The sequence below is a fragment of the Sus scrofa genome, chromosome 7 (assembly GCF_054392235.1).
Source record: "Sus scrofa isolate SSC_HxYL_T2T_F1_AM1 chromosome 7, Sscrofa_HxYL_maternal_Yorkshire_Landrace_v2.0, whole genome shotgun sequence".
NCBI classification, from domain to species: domain Eukaryota; kingdom Metazoa; phylum Chordata; class Mammalia; order Artiodactyla; family Suidae; genus Sus; species Sus scrofa.
This window is the reverse complement of record NC_139389.1, coordinates 22,428,805-22,450,512: the sequence shown is the minus strand read 5'-3', so window position 1 is coordinate 22,450,512 and position 21,708 is coordinate 22,428,805. Positions and strand designations below refer to the sequence as shown.

The 21,708-nt window shown below is 38.7% G+C and overlaps 1 protein-coding gene across 2 annotated transcripts; it reads left to right on the top strand.

Annotated features, from left to right (window-relative positions):
* The first annotated feature begins 272 nt into the window (after positions 1-272).
* Positions 273-20,834, top strand: SCAND3 (SCAN domain containing 3). Of its 2 annotated transcripts, none has more exons than XM_084967667.1 (4): positions 273-1,303; positions 12,689-12,827; positions 15,268-16,463; positions 18,717-20,834. In XM_084967667.1, exons 1-4 carry the CDS (start codon positions 884-886, stop codon positions 20,631-20,633), a joined length of 3,672 nt encoding a protein of 1,223 aa, XP_084823793.1. In that variant the 5' UTR covers positions 273-883; the 3' UTR covers positions 20,634-20,834. The 2 variants fall into 2 exon arrangements, with proteins under 2 accessions (XP_084823793.1, XP_003128285.3); XM_003128237.5 differs by having other exon boundaries at positions 15,268-16,763.
* The last annotated feature ends 874 nt before the right edge of the window (positions 20,835-21,708 follow it).

Sequence of the window (21,708 nt, the reverse complement as noted above, 5' to 3'; positions counted from 1 at the left end):
GTACCGCAGGTCTGAGTGCAGCGACCGCTTATCACCTTGTGAAGAGAACTCAGAGCAGCCCCTACACTGTCGCTACTCACACTGTGAAACTCTTTTCACCGGAGGACAAGTAATCGGAGAACTCGGGAGTTGTTTCCGGACGGTTTACAAAGCACTTGCCTCGCAATGTTCACCGGTCCGCGTTTCCACGACCACCGAGATGGTTGCACCACCCGGAATCCTAGAGCGGACCGGAAATGAGCGCAGCTCCCCGGGCCTGGCGGGAAAGTGCTGGGGCCCGAGGCGGGTGTGTCAGGGCAGCTGCAGCCTCTGCCAAGTGTCGCCCACGGCCCGTGTCTCTGGCTTGGCGCGCGAGGGTTCGAACTCCTCAGAGGTGGAAGCTGCGGCGGAGGGAAGGGGCAACTGCGCGGTGTCAGTCGGGCCTCCGCAGGTTGCTCGAGGTGTGGCAGGAGACCCTCGCCCTCTCCGCCCGGGCCTGGGACACAGGACGCGCTGACTTCTGAGAGACCCCTCTGGTTTCCTTGCCCAGCCTCATATATACTCAGGCTTTACTTAGGGCCAACGTCTCTTTCAGTTTTCTGTCTCGCAAGTAACCTGCTGCTCAATTTGTGACCCTAGAGCTTTTCATCAGTAGTTCAGAGCTCACTATTTCCAGTCTTGTCCACAGAGAACGGCTTCACTTTCAATGGAATTGCTTGAGTAACTGCTCTGTTATCACCTAAACAAAAAAAAAATTTTTTTTAGCCGTGTCTGAGATTTTTCTCTGTGAATAGGGTTTTCTTATATCGAAAACTTTCCTGTCCAGGGATTGGTTGGGGACCTCAAGTTAAATCACCCGTCCACCTAGACCCTAGTTGGAGCGAACCTCCCTCTTGAGCTAAGGATGGCGGCAGCCCCCAGGGCCCTCTCAGCCTTGGCTGGCCAGGCTTCAGAGGAACAAGGGGAGATTATTAAAGTGAAGGTGAAAGAAGAAGACCATATTTGGGATCAGGAATCCTGCATCCAGAAGAATTTGTCTCACACCAGGGAACTCTCTCGGCAGCGCTTCCGGCAGCTCTGCTATCAGGAGACTCCCGGGCCCAGGGAGGCTCTGAGCCAACTTCGGGAACTTTGCCGGCAGTGGTTGAGTCCAGAGATACACACCAAGGAGCAGATCCTGGAATTGTTGGTGCTGGAGCAGCTCCTGACTATCCTGCCCGAGGAACTCCAGGCTTGGGTGCGGGAGCATCATCCTGAAAGTGGAGAGGAGGTGGTAACTGTGCTGGAAGATTTGGAGAGGGAGCTTGATGAACCAAGACAGCAGGTGAGAAATTCGAAGCGCCATCTTCTGTGGAGAATTTGAGTGCATGGGTCCAAGGTGGAGTAAGCAGGGTTAACTTCACACTGGTGGCTGCAAATTCTGGCTCTGGCCATTATTATATCATCACTGGTGTAGATGAATAGATTCATGCTTCTGGGACAGCAGTTTTCATGCTCATCCTAGTAAGATGGTGATTTAACCAAATGGGAAACCTTAATCTATTACTTGCCAATAGAAAATATATTTTATTTAGTGACTGTGAGATTAAAGTAGCTATCTCTCAGGATACCTACTACTTTTTACCATATATGAAAGCAAAAGGAATATGAGGATGGAGTTCCCTGGTGGCTCAGTGGGTTAAGGATCGTTGTTGCCACTGCTGTGGCTGCAGGTTCCATTCTTGGCCTGGGAACTTCCACAAGCCTCGGTCGCCACTCCAGGGGGTGGGGGGAGTATGTAAGGAGAACCTTCTAGGAGAAACAAGTAGAGAAGTAGCCCAATGTTAATGGAAATGTCAGGAAACTGTGAATCGTTAAGATCTGTGTTCTATGATAAGCTCTGTTAGTAATTAGCTGTGTAACCTTGGGCATATCACACCTCCTGTGTGCTTTCTCTGTACAGTGGAGATTAATTGATCATTTTTGGGCCACTTTTCAGTACTTGCAGTTGTTGGTATGTGAGACGTATTGAGCCTAGTATTGTCTTTTACCTGTATGCTAGAAGTTATTTTTAAGAGAGTATACTTGGTTTTTATGACAGTAATTTTAGAACATTATGGGTATTGCCAAACTCTTGCATTTCTGATACTATCCATACATTTATCTGACCTCTTGGAATATGAACATTTTATGAACACAGTCTGATCTGTTAAAATACATCTCTCTGGAATGCAGTATCTTTCATATGAGATTGGTAAATAGGGAAATGAGTCAGTATAATGCTGAGATTGTGCCGGCTCATACTTAAGTTTTCCCAGAAAGTTGATGTTTTAGGCCACCAAGTAAGAGTGGCAAGTTGAAGCAGCAAGCTGTGAAGACATACAGCACTGCACATAATGCCCATTCACCTCCATATCCTTCCTTTTGGCTCTTTTGGCCCCAGTCTCTGTTTTGAAAGTGCTTATTTGTATAGTTCCCTCACATTTTAGTGCATTTTTTGCTAAACTTTTTTGTATTCCAGAAAATGAGCAAGCACAGGGATTTGCAAGTGCCACAGAAGCATGCTAGTGATAAAATTTCTGCTGGTGAGCATAAAAGAAAAGATTTAGCAATTGAAGAAAAGCTTGAAATTATGTCTTGAAAGAAAAGAACACTTGATGTTGGTTGTGCAACTGGCATAAAAGAGTCAACTTTACAAACAATTACAGACAATGCTGAGAAAATAAAAGAAAGTTATCTAGATGGCATAACTGCCAGTGCTACAAAATCTGTTAGAACAAGATATAAGTAAATGGAAGAAATGGTACATTAAGTGTGTGGATTGAATATCAAACAAAGAAGCAACCAGGGTCAACTTTTCTCAAAATTAAAGGGAATACATTAGCAATATGTGAGGACCTTAAGGAAATATGGAAAATCCTGCAGAAGTGCCTTCATTTAGTGCAAGTAGTGACTGGTTTAGCGGCTTCAAAAACTGCTATGATTTCCACAATGCTAAACTCTCTGGTGAAGCTGAGAGTGCAGAAGTTGCAAAAACATTTTCCATAGTGTTAAGAAATTTGATTGATGAAGAAGGCTATACCCTGGATCAGATTTTTAATTTTGATGAAACCAGTATTTGTTGGAAGCAAATACTCTATGTCCAGAACGAGGAAACATAGGCTCCAATGTTTAAGGCTACAACAGATCAACTGACTATGATGCTAGGTGCAAATGTCAGTGGGGATTTAAAGCTAAAGCCTGTGTGGTTTATCACTCTGCCAACCCACAAGCTTTGAAAGGAATTGTAAAGATTAGCCTGGGTGTCTACTGTAAGTCAACAAGAGAGGCTAGATGACAGGGCAGATATTTATTTATCTTCTAGGTGATGTTTTTGTAGATGATTTTCAAAAATATTGCAAGATGAACAGTTTGTCTTCAAAATTGTGATTCTCAGTAATACACCAAGCCATCCTCCTGAGCTGAACTTTCTTCAACTATTAAAGTTCTTTTCACCTTCTAATACAGCTGCTTTACTCTAGCCCCTTGATCAGGGTATGATCACAGCCTTTAAAGCTTGTTATTTAAGATAGCATTCAAGATGTTTATTGCATCTCTAGTGGATGACAATGTATACACAGTTTTTGAATTCTGGAATCAATTCAACATTAAAGTTGCAATTGATATTATTGTAGAGGCCTGGAATGATATCACAAAAATCTGCTTGAATGGGGTATGGGCAAAATTCTCCCTGATTTAATTTATGATTCTAAAGGCTTTGAACATTCAGAAGAGCCCCCCCGAAATCAAAGCCAGCTGTATTGTTCTTGCAGAGGAGGTTGGATTTGAAGAAGTTGAGAGTGCAGCTATTGAGGAGTTGCTGCCTCATGCAGAGGCTCTCTCTACACAAGACCTGCAACTGTTAGTTGCTGAGGCTCAAATGGAAGATGTGTAAGAAGAAGATGATGCGGTTCAACAAGCTGACCCACAAGAGCTTTTCACTTCTCAATTATCTTCTGCTTTAAGTATGACAGAGAAGCAGTTGCAGTGGGTAGAAGGTAATGACTGCAATGTAGAATGCAGCAGGATTTTATTTCATGGCATAAGGTCCTAGTTGGGGCCATGTATAAGCAGCTTCTTAATGAAAAAAGGAAAATGTTTAAGCAGCAAAAACTGGATATCTTTTTATAATCCAATATCAAAGAAATGAAAGCAAGATGAGGAGCTAAAACCATCATATTTCTTGTAATATCACTACATTTCTTGGAAAGTGTGTAAATGCTTGTCCACCTGAACTTCTAATGATATCCCTCTACCCTTGCCTCACCCTTTCCTTGCATCTCTTTCTTTTTTTTTTAATTACTCAATGAATTTATTACATTTGTGGTTGTACAATGAACACTTCTTTCTAACAAGACATCATCACCTTTCTAAGGTAAAATCCTATGCTTAATGTAATATTTCCTTATCTAATATGTCATTTTGACTATACTTGTATTTTTACTAGAATTAAACCTTGTTATTTTTTTGTGCAGGTCTGCAGAAAACATGTTTTTTCATGAGTTATTACATAGATACCTGTACAGGTAGTCCCTTACCTCTGGCCAGCAGAACTTTTCTTTTTATTTCAAATAATTTTTTCCCCTTACGATGTGCCTATTACTTAAATTTTTCCTTGTCCAGCTTTGTTGAAAAATGCATCCATTGATAGGACTTGGTGTTTGGTCAGTCCTGGATAATGTTCAGGGTTACACCCTGGTTATATCTGATAGTTTTTCATGTAACTCAGGGTTATAGGAATCTCCAAGTCTTTGTAAATATCAAGTTTGCATTAATGTTTCTCATTTTTCTTGTTTCTGTGTGATCTCTGAAGGAAGGGGGAAGTGTTGCAAACATGTTTAGCTGCCAACCAAATATCTATTATATACCCCTTCTTTCTGCCTTAAAAAATGTTGATTTTGTTCATGTTGGCCATGTACCTAACTAAATACTTTCATCTTTCCTTGTACTAGAGTTGCCCATACAACATAGTATTGGCCAGAAAGAAATAAGCATATTTTTCTGGGAGTTTTTGGGGAAGCTTTTATTTTCCTTATAAAGTGGCTCAGATGTGTTTACTTCTGCCTTTTCCCACTTCCTATAAGGTGAATGTGATGTCTAGAGTTGTGGTAGCCATTTTGTGACTATGCGGTGATAATAAGCCCGAGGACAAACACCAATATGTTATAAATGGCAGAGCAGAAATATAAAGACAACTAGGGTCCCTAACAAAACTGTTAGGTTTGTGAGTCAATGCCAGCAACTGCCTTCCTCTGAATTTCTTATCATATGACAAAAATAAACCCCTATGTGTTTAAGCCACAGTAAGTTAGAAGTTCGAATTAATTGGAAAATATATTCATTTTAATGAATATAACCATATTTACTTCACTATTTTATGACCAAAATTTCTTACTAGGACTTTTAAAATATCAAATCTAGGAGTCCGTCATGGCGCAGTGGTTAACAAATCCGACTAGGAACCATGGGGTTGCGGGTTTGGTCCCTGCCCTTGCTCAGTGGGTTAACAATCCAGCGTTGCCGTGAGCTGTGGTGTAGGTCGCAGACGCAGCTTGGATCCTGCGTTGCTGTGGCTCTGGCGTAGGCTGGCAGCTACAGTTCCAATTAGACCCCTAGCCTGGGAACCTCCATATGCCGAGGGAGCGGCCCAAGAAATGGCAAAAAGATAAAAAATTAAATAAATAAATAAATAAATAAATAAAATATCAAATCTAGGAATCATATAGTGAAAGACAAGTAACTATCATAACTTGATAACCAGCTAGAAGTAATTTCAGCTTTGTAATTTGTTTTCACCACCCAGAGGCACCCTTTACACTTCTGTGGTAAAGGCAGATTGGAATTCCTCTTGCAAGACCAGGCCCACCTACCTTGGACTAGCCCCTCTGATGAAAATGTAGAGAAATCAATAGGCTAGGGAGTATGTGTGTGTGTGTGTGTGCGCGCGCGCGTACACGCAAGCATACTCACACTTGTGCTGTGGGGGAGGAGTCAGTGCAAAATGTATCACAATGAGCCATATCTATATTTTGTTTCATATCGTAGGTTCTCTGGTTGTGCTTATACTAACTTTATAGAATTGATATGATTGTTTAGTTATAAATAGGTTACTCTGTCTCCCAGATAACTTACATCTTTAACTCCAGGAGCTTGTATCCCCCAGTTATGGAAAGATTTGGGCAAACTGAAACACATACTATTATATTATACAAAGCAATCTACATAAGATGTCTTATTCTTAAGATCAGAAAAAGGAAAAACTTACCAAAGGAAACTGGCTCAACTATTTCATGAATTTTGTTTTAAAAGAAAATGGGTTTCAGAGTTCCCTGGTAGCACAGAGGGTTAAGGACCTGGCATTGTCACCACTGTGGCTTGGGTTGCTGCTTTGGTATGGATTTTTGATCCCTGGCTGGGGAACTTCTGTGTGCTGCAAGCTGGCTAAAAAAGAAAAAGAGGAGTTCCTGTCGTGGCACAGTGGTGAACGAATCCGACTAGGAACCATGAGGTTGCGGGTTCGGTCCCTGCCCTTGCTCAGTGGGTTAACGATCTGGTGTTGCCGTGAGCTGTGGTGTAGGTTGCAGATGTGGCTCGGATCCTGCTTTGCTGTGGCCAGGCTGGTGGCTGCAGCTCCGATTGGACCCCTGGCCTGGGAACCTCCATATGCCACGGGAGCGGCCCAAGAAATAGCAAAAAGACAATAAATAAATAAATAAATAAAAATAAAAATATTTTAAAAAAAAAGAAAAAGAAAGAAAATTGAGTTCTTATATACTTTGTGCAGTCTAAGAAGAGGGAGTATATGTATTTATAACATGGTGTCTAGCTTAGGGGAAGGGAGCTTGGCACATAAATCCCACTGTGGTGTTATAATTAATCTTGGCTTTTATTTCCTCATGTGTCAGAATATTCCTTTTGGAATATTCTGGCTTATGTCCAATTTGTGTTCAATAGCCGTGGGCATTTTCTAGCCATCCAACAGAATATTGATATCCACTGACACCTTCTACTGTTAATTTTATTTGAGGATCTTGTTCTGCTTGGTGAACAAGAGTTCATAGTTCTGACAGTATTTTTTCTCCACTAATCCATTGGTCTGTAGAACTGGGGGAAAAAAAGATCAACGTTGTTGTCGTACAATCTAGACTAGTCACCGTTTAATGTTGGATGTTTAATGCTAGATGGATCAGGAAAGTTTTCTCCACAATGTCTTATGTTTTTAGTCCTAATTGTTATGCACACCAAAATTGTTTCAGAAACTTAATTATTCAGTTGAGAATAATTTTGAGAGACTGGGATGACAATACTAGAAACAAGATAATTTCCATGGATATTGCTGGTGAATATATAATTATCTAAAATCTCCTATACATATTAAAGGATAACATTTTTACTAGCAGACACCTGAAAGCTGGCATGGCCTCTTTTTTTTTCTTTGTGAGGAGAAAAAAAATCATAACAGAATTTAGCATGGGGAATAATGGGATGTCACTGATACACTGGTTAATACCTATGTTAACTTTCCTAATCCAGCAAAAATTGGAAAATTGTATGTTTTATTGTCAATTATAGGTTAACCCTTGATTATTTAACCTAGCATTTCTTTTCAATATACGCAGATGGGGAATTAGCCAATCAGCTTAAATATATAAATCAGGACATGAAGATCAACAGTATTTCACTGTAATTTGGGGTGTGTCACAACTTCATTCAGGACTTGTGTAATTTAGATTGATCAATGAATAACAGTATTAAGAATTTGTATGTACATTATAATTGACTTTTGTACTCATTTCATGGCAACTTCTTTTTTAACAGTATAATTTTGGGTAAAAAAGCTTTTTTAAAAAAATGCTTTGCTTGGAGTTCCCGTCATGGCTCAGTGGTTAACGAATCTGACTAGGAACCATGAGGTTGTGGGTTCGATCCCTGGCCTTGCTCACTGGGTTAAGGATCGGGCATTGCCGTGAGCTGTGCTGTGGGTGCTGTGGGTCGCAGATGCAGCTCAGCTCCTGCGTTGCTATGGCGTTGCTATGGCTCCGACTAGACCCCCCCAGCCTGGGAACCTCCATATTCCGCTGGTGTGACCCTAGAAAAGGCAAAAAGACAACAACAACAACAACAACAAATGCTTGGCTTGTTTTAATTTTCCATAATAATTGATTTCCATTGTTTAACTTCTTGCTGCTTGGCATTGAAAATAATACAGGCTCAGACATCAGAGGAAGCATCACTTCCCTAAAATCTTTTAAACTTATTTTTTCCCCATGCTTCCCCCTATTTGTAACCAGGCAAACTACATACAAAAAGCTGAATGTATAAAGTACTACCAATCAATAAGGAAAAAGACAGATACCCCAATAGAAAAATTAAGAAAAGACTTGAACAAACACTTTTAAAAAAAAGTTAACCACTTAGCTAATAAAATCAAAACAGTTCCTCAATCTTAGTGATCAGAAAGATGCAAATTAAGACAACACGTGGTAGCCACTTTATTCCAGCCAGAGTGGATTAAAAGTGCTGACATGACCAGATTTGGGTAAGGATGTTGAGCTACTAATATGCTTATGTACTACTGGTAGGAGTAAGTTGTTATGACCACTTTGGAAATATCTACCGTGTATAACCATAGTCTATGATCCAGCAAACCAACTACAAGGTGTATATCTAATAGAAACACATCCGGAGACATATAATATTCATAGCAGCATTATTATAATTGCCAAGAACTCTAAACAATGAAAATGCCCATTAACAGTGAAATGGATGAATATATGATGGTCTGTTTTTACAACTGAAAAACAGCAAAAATGAATGAACAACTGCTATATTCAACAATGTGGAGGAATTTCACAAACATAATGTTGAGCAAAAGAAGCCAGACAAAAATAAATATATGATTCTGTTTACATAAAGTTCAAAAGCAAAATGAATCTCTAGTGATAGATGTTAGAGTAGTAGTTACTTTGGGGAAAGAGAGTAGGGCACAAGTAGCTTTCTGGGATGCTAATAATGTTCTAGTTTTTTGACATGAGTAGGTCACTTTGTGCTGTCACCAAACTCTACATTCTGTACTTTTTTCTAGGTTTATACTATTTCGGTAACGGAGTTCCCATTGTGGCTCAGCAGTAATGAACCTGACTAATATCCATGAGGACACAGGTCCTGATCCCTGGCCTCGCTCAGTGGGTTAGGGATCTGGCATTGCCCTGAGCTCTGGTGTAGGTCGCATGTGCAGCGTGGATCTGGCATTGCTGGGGCTGTGGCTGGGGCGTAGGTTGACAGCTGCAGCTCCAATTGGACGCCTAGCCCAGGAACTTCCATATGCTGCCCTCAAAAGACAAAATAAATAAATAAATAAGATTAAAAAAATACTTCAGTAAAAATTGTATTAAGAAGAAGATTTATATCTCATCGTGGGGCCTCCTGCATAATAAGTTAGGGTGCTTCATTTTTTGCACATTTTTACATTTCTATATCATGTGAATGAGAAATTATTTTTGTAAAGTCAAAGCCCAGTGAGGAAATTTTCAGAAATAACTAAATTCATAAGTGCCTACCAGAGGATAAACTAAGCTTTTGCTTGAATTTTTCATGAAGAGCATGCGTAATTAATGCTAAGTATATGGCCGAGCATGGATTGGTTAGGTTTCCATGCTAGGGTTTTATATATTGATAGACCAAATTCTTTTTTTTTTTTTTTGGTCTTTTTTAGGGCCGCTCCAGCGGCATATGGAGGTTCCCAAGCTAGGGGCCAAATCGGAGCTGTAGCTGCCAGCCTACGCCAGAGCCACAGCATCGCGGGATCCGAGCTGCGTCTGCAACCTACACCGCAGCTCATGGCAATGCCGGATCCTTAACCCACTGAGCAAGGGCAGGGACCAAACCCGCAACCTCATGGTTCCCAGTCGGATTCGTTAACCACTGCGCCACGATAGGAACTCCTTTTTTTTTTAACCAAATTCTTTTCTTTGTCCTCAAGAATATTTGGCAAAGCAAACTATTGGAATGTTCTATTTAAGTGTAATATGGCTTCTTTCTACCAGGCTATTTGCAAGAGAGCAGTCTTAGAAGGAATGTGAAGTGGCCAGGCTCCTTCCACTGTAAGTGGTACACTTAAAGAATTAGAATCAGTTGTCATACCCAAAGTCTCCAGTTGGAAAGTTATTTGTGTTCTATTCACTTTAAGGTATACTAAATAAATATAATTTAGAATTCTGGTTCTCAGGAAGTAACAACTTTGAATGTGTGTAACTTTCATTCTTGCTCCATTTTAGAATTGACCATGGAGATGTGGTTAATCCCAGAGGCTGCTTTTCTCTTAAAACAGCCACGGAAGGTTGTTCGCTGTTGAATACTTATTTTCATTAATGAATCTATTTTCATAGATTTCTCGATGATAGAGATTCAGAATAGAATACCTAACATACATCTCACTCCCAGTTTACCTGTTGCTTAAATGACTAACAGAGATCCAAGTGTAGGAGTGAATAGAAAGTCTACAAGCCAGTTAAAGCTCTCCTAAACTAGGATAGGATAACACACTGGAACACAACTTTTTTTTGGGGGGGAGGTCTTTTTAGGGCCACACCCATGGCATATGGAAATTCCCAGGCTAGGGGTTGAATTGGAACTGCAGCTGCCGGCCTATGTCACAGCTGAAGCCACACCAGATCCAAGCCATGTCTGCGATATACATCACAGCTCATGGCAACAATGGATCCTTAACCCACTGAGCAAGGCCAGGGATCAAACCCGAGACCTCACGGATTCTAGTAGGGTTCGTTATCACCAAGCCATAATGGGAACTCAAGTTGTATTACTTTTTTTTCCTTTGGTAAATGGCACTGGTGCTTTAGACTTCATCTGGAAAGTTATAGCTAGGGAAACTGTTTCAGTGGGAAAATCGATAGTAAATTGATAACACAAATACAGTGTTATAATTGAAAATGCTAGACTGGAACAGTCTAGATTAGTCTAGATTACTGCTAACAAACTGTGCCAAACAGTGAGCCAGCTTCCTGAATTATTACGAGATTTCTCTACTGTACGCTATCATTTCTAGCCTTAGCACAATCAGATATTAGACTGTAACATAGTCCAGAAAAACATGCCTATTGGATGTTGTGACAACCAGATTTACAGGGTCATATTTTACAAAGATTTAGTAAATTAACTTACACAAAGGCTGAAAGAAAGATTACATTTTTTTTCCTTTTCTTGGCAGCACCCCGCAGCACATGGAAGTTCCCAGGCCAGGGATCAAACCCATGCCACAGCAGTGACCCCAGCTGCTACAGTGACAACATCAGGTCCTTTACCTCCTGTGCCACAAGAAAACTCCTAGGATTACATTTTTAAATAGGTCCTTACTTAATTCTGGTTTCCCAAGAAAGTGAATCCTAATCAAATACCAGTGTAACAAATAGTACCATAACAGGTAATTTGGAGGTAAACATGCTTTTATAATAAAGGCAGTGTTTATTCAAAGTCAGTGGCAGTAACTTGTCTTTTGAATATTCCTGCCCAATAAAGCCTATTCGTGATCCTTAATGTCCTCTCCTATTCAGCCTCTTCCTTATTTGACCATACCAGTAGTAAAATATGATTCTTAGTCTTAACAGAAATGCAATAAAAATGATCAAGAGACATGAGTCTTAGCAAAGAGGTAAAATAACCAGAAACAATGTATAAATATCGAATGGATCATGGGCTTTAAAAACAAACGAGCATAAAATACAGGTCACCCTTCAACAACTCAACCTTCTGCAGTTGGAGATAGCCCTCCCTGTACATGAATCCACCTTAGTAGATCCACAAGTTTCAAACCAATATTGTTCAAGGGTTAACTGTATATTTGGGGGACAATTGGGTAAATTTAATTATAAACCATATAGTGTAAGAAGAAGAGAATGTTTTCTTTTCACCCAACATAGTGATCCACTTTCAGGGGCTTCCCCCTCTTCCCCCACCATAACACATTTAGTCTAAAATGACTGTCAGATTTTTTCCTGGGTTAAACAGCTCATTAGTCCCTATTAGCTAATTTACTTACCCTCCACCCCAAATATTTACTTTTAATTGATCACACTGAAACCCAATTATAATTTTCTTACAGTTATCACAGTTGAGGAAAGATTCGTTTAATGTACTTCCATTGTTGTTCCCCAAGACAGAAACCACAGGCATACAATACTTATCAATCCCTGTCCAACTGAGTTCAGTGGAGACAGGCTCTTGCTTTATTCATCCCAGCATTTTTTATTTCTTTTCTTACTCTATCTTGCAGTCCGCTTAAGAGTTTAATGAAGGAGCTCCCTTCGTGGCTCAGTGATAACGAATCTGACTAGGATCCATGAGGATGCGGGTTGAATTCCTGGCCTCGCTCAGTAGGTTAAGGATTGGGAGTTGGTATGAGCTGTGGGGTAGGTCACAGTAGCGGCTTGGTTCTGGCATTGGTATGGCTGTGGCGTAGGCCAGTAACTACATCTCTTATTGGACTGGTAGCCCAGGAACTTCCATGTGCCCAGGTGCGGACCTAAGAAAACAAACAAACAAACAAAAGAATGTAATGAAGACTTTTTTTTCTTCTTATATTCATTCTATTTCAGTAGAAGAATGTTTTGAGGTTTAGCTATGGTTTATGCAGTGAGCCTTATATTAATTTCCAAATGTTCCTATTTATTCTCAGGTCCCACAGGCCACATATGGGCAGGAAGTTCCTGTAGAAGAAATGACTCCTGCAAAAGAGTCCTTAGGTATCCATCTCCAGTCTATAGAAGACAGAATGGAATGTGAATCTCCAGAGCCACACCCACTACAAGACAATGGTGAGGATAATTTCGTCTCCAGAAAGAGGATGAGATTTGGGAGAGGGAAGGGTCCAGTCATTGAGAGGTTATCAAAGTAATTCCACTGCAGTTTCTATTGAATATAGCTGAAAGGTCAACAGGTGTGTTGCAGTGTTATTAAAGGAGTTTAATTAAGCAGTCAGATAATAATGTAAAAAATAGTTGGGCATTCCTGCTGCGACGCAAAGGGATCGATGGCACCTTTGCAGCACCAGGAAGCAGGTTCAGTCCCCAGCCTGGCACAGTGGGTTAAGGGATCAGGTGTTGCCACAGCTGCGGTATAGTTTGCAGCCATGGCTCAGATCTGATCCTGGGCTGGGAACTCCATACACTGAAGGGCGGCCAAAATTTTCCGTGGATATTTTGCAATGGAATTAAGTACTTGTGGATAAATCCAAGATGCCTCTGTATATAAATGTTAATCACTTGTCAGTGTAGCCACAGGTTCCATTTCTATAGCCTCAGCCCCCAATTCTTATCACATATAATTTTTTAAAACCTGGAAATACTACTTAGAAATTCTAATGAAGAAAATGGAATTTATGAAGTCTATGTCCATTAGAAATCTAAGGACTGACTATTAGCAATATAATGTGTGGTGGAGGTGGGAGCACAGGCTGGCCTGGTTATGAATCAGCTATCTTTTCTAAAGTATAATCTTTAGAAAAACTTTTCTTAAGTATAATCAATACAATTTTTTTCTTTCCTGATAGCCCCGGCAACTCCCTATCCTCTGCGTATCCTAACTTCTGGAACTCATATCCTCCTAGTTCTCATTTACATTGCCCTAATTCTTTCTTTCCCCAGTTTATCTTTATTTACCTTCCTGTGTGTTCACGGCTCCATAGCAGGATGCAAAATGTATTGTTGTGGAAAGAAATATTATCTGTATAATGGTCTTTTCAGTCACATTTTGAAATAGCATTTAGCATGAATGTTGTCATCTTTATTATAAAGTTAATTAAATCTTTATCCAGTACTTTTTTTATGTAGTAATGTGTTAGATAATGGAAAAGATACTAGAGGAAAAAGCGATCCCTGCTTCTTTAGGAACCTACAATCTTCTCAGTTCTCAGTTCTACATATGAAACAGTTAAAGAAAATGTTACTATAGTGCTAGTTTGTATTATGAATAAATTATGTTCTTAAGAAAAAGAACTCTGGAATTCCCCTTGTGGCTCAGCAGGTTAAGAACCTGACTATATCTATGAGGATGCAGGTTCAGTCCCTGGCCTTACTCAGTGGGTTAAAGGATTTGGTATTGCTGCAAGCTGTGGCATATGTCGTAGTCACAGATGCAGCTTGGATATGGGTGTTGCTGTGGCTCTGGCTGTGCTGGCTCTATGCCCGCAGCTGCAGCTCTAATTAGACCCCTGGCCTGGGAACGTCCAAATGCCGTGGGTGCAGCAGCTCTAAAAATAAAAATTTTTAAATTTAAAAAAAAAAAAAAAAAAAGAGAGTGAGGAGAAGAAAAGAGAACTCACCATAAGTTTAAATGATCAAGGAGGTCTTGTTGAAACAATTGAGAGTTAACAAGAGGTCAGAACACTCAGCAACATATCTTTAATTTGAACCTAATTTCCGAAATTCTGAATATTTGAGAATGATTTAAATTTACTAGTTCAATATTTGGCATGCAAATTGGTGGCATAAACAACATTGATTTGAGAGAAAGTATTTTTTCCAAGCAGCCATAAGACTTCTAGAGGTGACATGCCAATTCTAAATTATTATTTTTTCAAAGCAGTTTCCTTATGAATAGCCAAGTTTGAATTATCCTAATTCATTATTATGAAGAGTCTAAATATTTATTTTAATGTACTATATTAAGTCAGAGTTTTTCACTACTTCAGGTTCATCTGCTACTCTTTATTAATATCAGTAATAAGGATATTTGTATTGGGTTTATAGTTTCATAAGCACTGAAAGGAAGCTGATGTAAATACATGATGTTGAAACATAAGCCCCAAATGTTGCTGTAATGGCTAACCTGACTGAATAAAACAAAATGTGGTATGGCCTGGGGCTATTAAAAAATCTGCAACTATATTACTTAGGCTTCTCTAGCCAAAAAAAAAAAAAAAGTTCTTTATAGTTATTAAATGAAAAAATAATAATATCAATTTACTTCCCATTTTACATAAAACATTGCTTTACTTTAAGGCTGACCCTGGATACTGTTCTGGAAAGTCACATCCTGGCTTTCTACTCCTTGCTGTATCAGAACTCTCTGCTCCTGGCTAGAGTTCTTTGTTTACCCTCTCTTTATTCCTCCAAGGGTAGATTACCTAACCCAAATTGTATTTCCTCCCTTGTGAGTCCATAGCATCTACTTCTACTCTGGCTCTGTTACAGTATATATGTATTTTATATTATATTCCCAAATATTCTCATTGATTTTTTTCTTTTTATATTTTAGGATCATTTTTATGGCTTTCCATGATGTCTCAAAGCATGGGTGATGATAACTTCAGTAGCTTAGATACTAATGAAGCAGAAATTGAACCAGAAAACATGAGAGAAAAGTTCTTCAGAAGCTTATCAGTATTACTGGAAAATAAAAGTAATAATACCAAGATATTTTCTAAAGCAAAATACTGTCAATTAATAAGGGAAGTGAAAGAAGCTAAAGCTAAGGCAAAAAAAGAATCAGTTGACTACCGTCGCTTGGCGAGATTTGATGTGATCCTTGTACAAGGACATGAGAAGCTGATTGAGGCTATAAATGGGGAAACTAACAAAATACGGTATTATTTACACAGTGAGGATTTATTTGACATTCTGCATGATACACATCTCAGCATTGGACATGGTGGACGGACCCGCATGGAAAAAGAGTTACAAGCAAAATACAAGAACATCACAAAAGAAGTTATAATGCTCTACTTGACACTCTGCAAACCATGCCAACAGAAAAATTCAAAACTGAGGAAAGTTCTAACATCGAAGCCAATTAAGGAAGTTAACTCAAGATGCCAAGTGGATTTTATCGACATGCAGTTGAACCCTGATGGAGAGTATAAATTTATTATGCATTATCGAGACCTTGGTACAAAGTTGAGCTTTTTGCGGTCATTAAAATCTAAAAGGCCTAAGGAGGTTGCACATGCTCTTTTAGATATTTTTACAATTATTGGAGCACCCAGTGTCCTACAGTCTGACAGTGGGAGGGAGTTTTCAAGCCAGATAGTCAGTGAACTCAGTAGTATTTGGCCAGAACTGAAAATTGTCCATGGGAAACCTCAGCCCTGCCAAATCCAGAGTTCTATAAATCAAACTAATCAGGATATCCAAAATAGGATAATCTCCTGGATGCAAACTAACAATTCATCACACTGGGCTGAATATTTGTGGTTTATTCAGATGATCCAAAATCAGCCCTATCATAGAAGCATGCAACAGATTCCATGTGAAGGTACATTTAGCTCTGAAGCTAAACTGCGCCTGTCTCATTCTCAGCTAACTGAAGAACTTGTTGCCAGCCTGAATACGGAAAATGAATTGGAACAGGCCGACAAAGAATTAGAAAATACTCTAGGAACCCAGTACGAAGAAAACATTGAGACTGGAACAGATAGTAGTGATATTGAAGAGAATCTTTGTGTTATTCCTAAGGTAACCCAAAAAACTCCTCCTGAAAGCAGGCTGAATTTTTTATCATGTGTAGTTTGTGAAAAAGAATGCACAGGTACTAGTAGTTGTGTATCATGTGATAGAAACATCCATGCAATCTGTGGAGTGCCCTCTCAACATGAGACTGAAGGTTATCATCACAGAATAACCTGTAGTCTTTGCTGTGAGACCACTACAATGAAAAGGAAACATGATGAGATTCCAAGAAGTTTGACTGTTCAACCTTCCAAAATGTTAAAGCCATCAGAAACACCATTTTCACCAGACAAAGTAGGAGATTGGGTAAGAGTATGAGTGTCTGCTGTAGATCAAAGCAGAGGAAGAGCTTTGATCATGATGAGTGAGATTTTTTTTTTTGCGCCACACCTGAAGCATGTGGAAGTTCCTAGGCTAGGATAGGGATTGAACCCAAGCCACTGCAGTGACAATGCCAGATATTTAACCTGCTGAGCTACACAGGAACTCCAAGTAAGAATTTTTTGATGTGGTGTTCTAAAGCATAACTATGGCCATCTTGGATATATTTTCTCCAAAGAAAATCCAATTACTTTTAATGTCCTCCCTCCACTCATTTTCTCAAGTTGAAAATTATAACATTGGATGCTACTTTATTATTCTGGGGTGAGGAATAGTAGTACCTCTTTTATTTTTTTCTGATGTCAGGCATTTCTTGAGGGAATCCAAGGGATAAATAGCATGCATGATGATGTGTTTCTATAGAAGGATAAATCTGGGAACAGATGAAGTTAATGTTACTTTTTAAAATTGTTTATGAGTTTGTGAGGGGAGGTAAACTAAGAAAGGGTATCTCAGGTCAAGTGAAATATTTAGGAAGGGTAGGGGATGATAAAGTTGATTGAGAGATATTAGTTTGTGCTGGGAAAGAGTTTAGTTTTCTGATTTAAATGGAAAGTGTGAAATAAGGCCAAAGAGATTTTGAAGCAGTAGGTTTTAATGTGTATTCAGGTTAGTGTTTTGAAATATGGAGTTACACATGATTTGGGCCAGTGGCACTCAGTTTGTTCTTCAGACCAGTGCTGGTCTACAAACTATACTAGCCCACAAAGGGGTAAGGATACAAATTGAGAGTAATTGGAAATGTACAGCAATTTGAGATTGCTGCAACACCCAAGCACATGACTAATGAACTCATCTTTTCAAATAGAATGTTCGATTTGGGTGTTAAAATCTCAAGGTGAGTCACATGTTGTAGGAGTTTACATTAATCAAGCACAATAGGTTCACATTACAATGTGTGATATATTATGGGTAGCTTGTCAGCTATAGCCCCAAAGTATGTAAAACTCTGAGAAAATGTAAGCATGTATTTATAACTTAATTTATAACTCTATAACTTAATTTTAAAATCATTTTATATCTTTAATAAAGCCTAGATTTTTAAAAATTTTATTGAAATACAGTTGATTTACAATGTTGTATTGATTTCTACTGTATAGCAAAGTGATTCAGTTATACATATATATTCTCTTTTATATTCTTTTCCATTGTGGTTTATCATAGGATATTGAATATAGTTCCCTGTTCTATACAGTAGGACCTTGTTGTTAATCCATTCTATATATAATACTTTGCATCTGCTACTCCCAACTCCCAATCCATCCCTCCCCACCCTCTCCCTTGCAACCACAAGTCTTCCTGATGTCTGTGAGTCTGTTTCTGTTTTGTAGATAAGTTCATTTGCGTCACATTTTAGATTGTACATATAAGTGATATCATATGGGATTTGTCTCTCTGACTTACTTCGCTTAGTATGACAATCTTTGGGTCCAACCATGTTATGCAAATGGCATTACTTCATACTTTTTTATGGCTGAGTAATAGTCCATTGTATATAGTGTAACACATCTTCTTTATCCATTCATCTGTCAATGGACATTTAGGTTGTTTCCATGTCTCGGCTATTGTAAACAGTGCTGCTGTGAACATGAGGGTGCATGTGTCTTTTTGGATTATAGTTTTATTTGGATATATGTCCAGGAATGGGTTTGCTGGATCATATACAACTCTATTTTTAGTTTTTTTGCAGAATTTCCATACTGGTTTCCTTAGTGGCTGCACCAATTTACATTCTCACCAATAATGTATGAGGGTTCCCTTTTCTTTACACTCTCTCCAGCCATTTAATCAAGCCTAGTTTTTTATTTTAAGTTTAACAGCATTAGATAAAGGACAAAAGTAAAATCTGTATTACTTATTTTTGATTCTAATTTGCAGATGGCAAAACAAGCTTCACTGGACTTTTTTGTGAAGAAAAGACACACTTTTTCTGAATACAGCAGTAGTAGTAAAAGAAATGGTAATGATGGAAGTCATCCTGAAGAAGTGAAAACCAAAAGAGTTCATACTAGTTTTACTCGGAAGTATGATCCCTCATATATTGAGTTTGGTTTTGTAGCTGTAATTGATGGTGAAGTGCTGAAACCACAGTGTATTATTTGTGGAGATATATTGGCCAATGAAGCAATGAAACCATCCAAACTTAAGCGGCATCTATATTCAAAACATAAAGAAATAAGTTCACAACCAAAAGAATTCTTTGAAAAAAAGAGCAGTGAATTGAAAAGCCAACCAAAGCAGGTGTTCAATGTTTCTCACATAAACATTAGTGCCCTGCGGGCTTCTTATAAAGTAGCTCTTCCGGTCGCTAAGTCTAAAACACCATACACAATTGCCGAGACTCTGGTGAAGGACTGCATCAAAGAAGTTTGCTTGGAAATGTTGGGTGAATCTGCAGCCAAGAAGGTAGCTCAAGTACCACTTTCCAATGACACCATAGCTCGACGTATTCAGGAACTGGCTAGTGATATGGAAGACCAACTCATAGAACAAATAAAACTAGCCAAGTATTTTTCATTGCAACTTGATGAATGCAGAGATATTGCTAACATGATAATTCTTTTAGTATATGTGAGGTTTGAACATGATGATGATATAAAGGAAGAATTCTTTTTTTCAGCCTCTTTACCAGCAAACACAACTAGCTCAGAACTATATGAAGCTGTGAAGAGTTACGTTGTCAACAAATGTGGTTTGGAGTTTAAGTTTTGTGTGGGAGTGTGTTCTGATGGTGCAGCTTCAATGACAGGAAAACATTCTGAAGTGGTTACCCAGATTAAAGAACTTGTGCCAGAATGTAAAATAACGCATTGCTTCATTCATCGAGAAAGTCTTGTGATGAAGAAAATATCAGTTGAACTAAATAGTGTGCTTACTGACATAGTAAAAATTGTGAATTATGTAAAATCTAATGCATTAAATTCAAGATTATTCTCTTTATTATGTGATAATATGGAAACTGATCATAAGCAACTGTTATTACATGCCGAGATACGGTGGTTATCACGGGGAAAAGTTTTATCAAGAATGTTCGAATTACGAAATGAACTCTTAGTATTTCTGCAAAGCAAGAAACCATTTTGGTCCCAGCTTTTCAAAGATGTGAACTGGACAGCCAGACTTGCTTATTTATCTGATATCTTCAGTATTTTTAATGATCTTAATGTTTGCATGCAGGGAAAGAATGCAACATGTTTTTCAATGGCAGATAAGATTGAAGGACAAAAACAAAAGTTAGGAGCTTGGAAAAAAAGAGTTTCTACAGATTGTTTTGACATGTTTCATAACTTAACAACAATTATCAGTGAAGTAGGTAATGATCTTGATATCGCACATCTGCGAAAAGTTATCAATGAACATCTTACAAATTTGTTAGATTGTTTTGAATTGTATTTTCCATCAAAAGAAGATCCACGCATAGGAAATTCATGGATACAAAATCCATTTCTTTCATCAAAAGATAATTTAAATTTAACTATAACCCTGCAGGATAAGTTGCTGAAGCTGGCTACTGATGAAGGCTTGAAAATGAATTTTGAAAATACAGCATCACTTGCTTCATTTTGGATAAAAGTTAAAAATGAATATCCTGAGCTTGCTGAAATTGCTTTAAAATCTCTTCTTCTGTTCCCCTCAACATATCTCTGTGAGACTGGGTTCTCTACATTAAGTGTTATTAAGACAAAACATAGAAACAGTTTAAATATACATTATCCCTTGAGAGTAGCGCTGTCATCAATCCAACCCAGATTAGACAAATTAACAAGCAAGAAGCAAGCTCACTTATCACATTAAATTTTTTAAATACTGATTTAAAAGGTGTTAATTCAAAGAATGCATAGGCATTATGGAAGTATGAAATGTTATGACTAAATTAGCAGTTCTCTATAAACAGAATAATCTTTTATTTTTCATTTTACCCTGTTTATTTGTTATATTTATTAAGATGTAATTTTAAATCTGTTGATTCTAATATTAAAAATTTTGTATTTTGTATGTCTTTTTATTACTGTATTTTATTAGGATGTTTAGATTGTAAGATGACCTCAGTATGGGGAATACTTTCTTTGAAATGGCAGACTTGATCAGTGAAAGTAAGTGAATTTGAGGGGTGGAGTTAGTATTTGAAGGCAAGGGAAGGGATCCGTAAGATGTTTGTTAAGGAGTTAGTATTTGAAGGCAAGGGAAGGGATCCGTAAGATGTTTGTTAAACTGATCTTGGGTGGTTTGGTTGAGAATGATAAGTTTTTTTTTTTTTTTTTTTTGTCTTTTTGTCTTTTTTGTTGTTGTTGCTATTTCTTGGGCCGCTCCCGTGGCATATGGAGGTTCCCAGGCTAGGGGTTGAATCGGAGCTGTAGCCACCGGCCCACGCCAGAGCCACAGCAACGCGGGATCCGAGCCGCTCTCTACACCGCAGTTCACAGCAACGCCGGACCTCTAACCCACTGAGCAAGGGCAGGGACCGAACCCGCAACCTCATGGTTCCTAGTCTCCTAGTCGGATTCGTTAACCACTGCGCCACGACGGGAACTCTGATAAGTTTGTTTTGTAGGTATATGTTTAGACATAGTGTTTAAGCGGGTAAGGTGGGGGGAAATCATCAATGGTTATAAAGGCCCAAGTGGGAAGCAACCCAGGTGTCCATTCACAGAATAAAATTTACTATGTTGATTCAACAACTAGAATACAGTAGTAAAATGTTATTTTGGAGGGAATTCTATTACTATTAGTCATATGCAAAGGTGTCAATCAAGATCTCAGATAAGAGTGTGTCTGGGTGTAGAGGGGACTTCTGTCAAGAACTACCTTGTTCTTACTCCTCTTAATTAACTGCAATGTCATCTTTCCCCAAATACATAGCAATGATAGA

Excerpts from the sequence above, each read along its gene's own strand:
- SCAND3 (XM_003128237.5), top strand. The coding sequence starts at position 884 with ATGGCGGCAGCCCCCAGGGCCCTCTCAGCCTTGGCTGGCCAGGCTTCA. Across the intron at positions 1,304-12,688 it reads TTGATGAACCAAGACAGCAG|GTCCCACAGGCCACATATGG; the intron begins GTGAGAAATTCG and ends ATTTATTCTCAG. Across the intron at positions 12,828-15,267 it reads ACACCCACTACAAGACAATG|GATCATTTTTATGGCTTTCC; the intron begins GTGAGGATAATT and ends TTTATATTTTAG.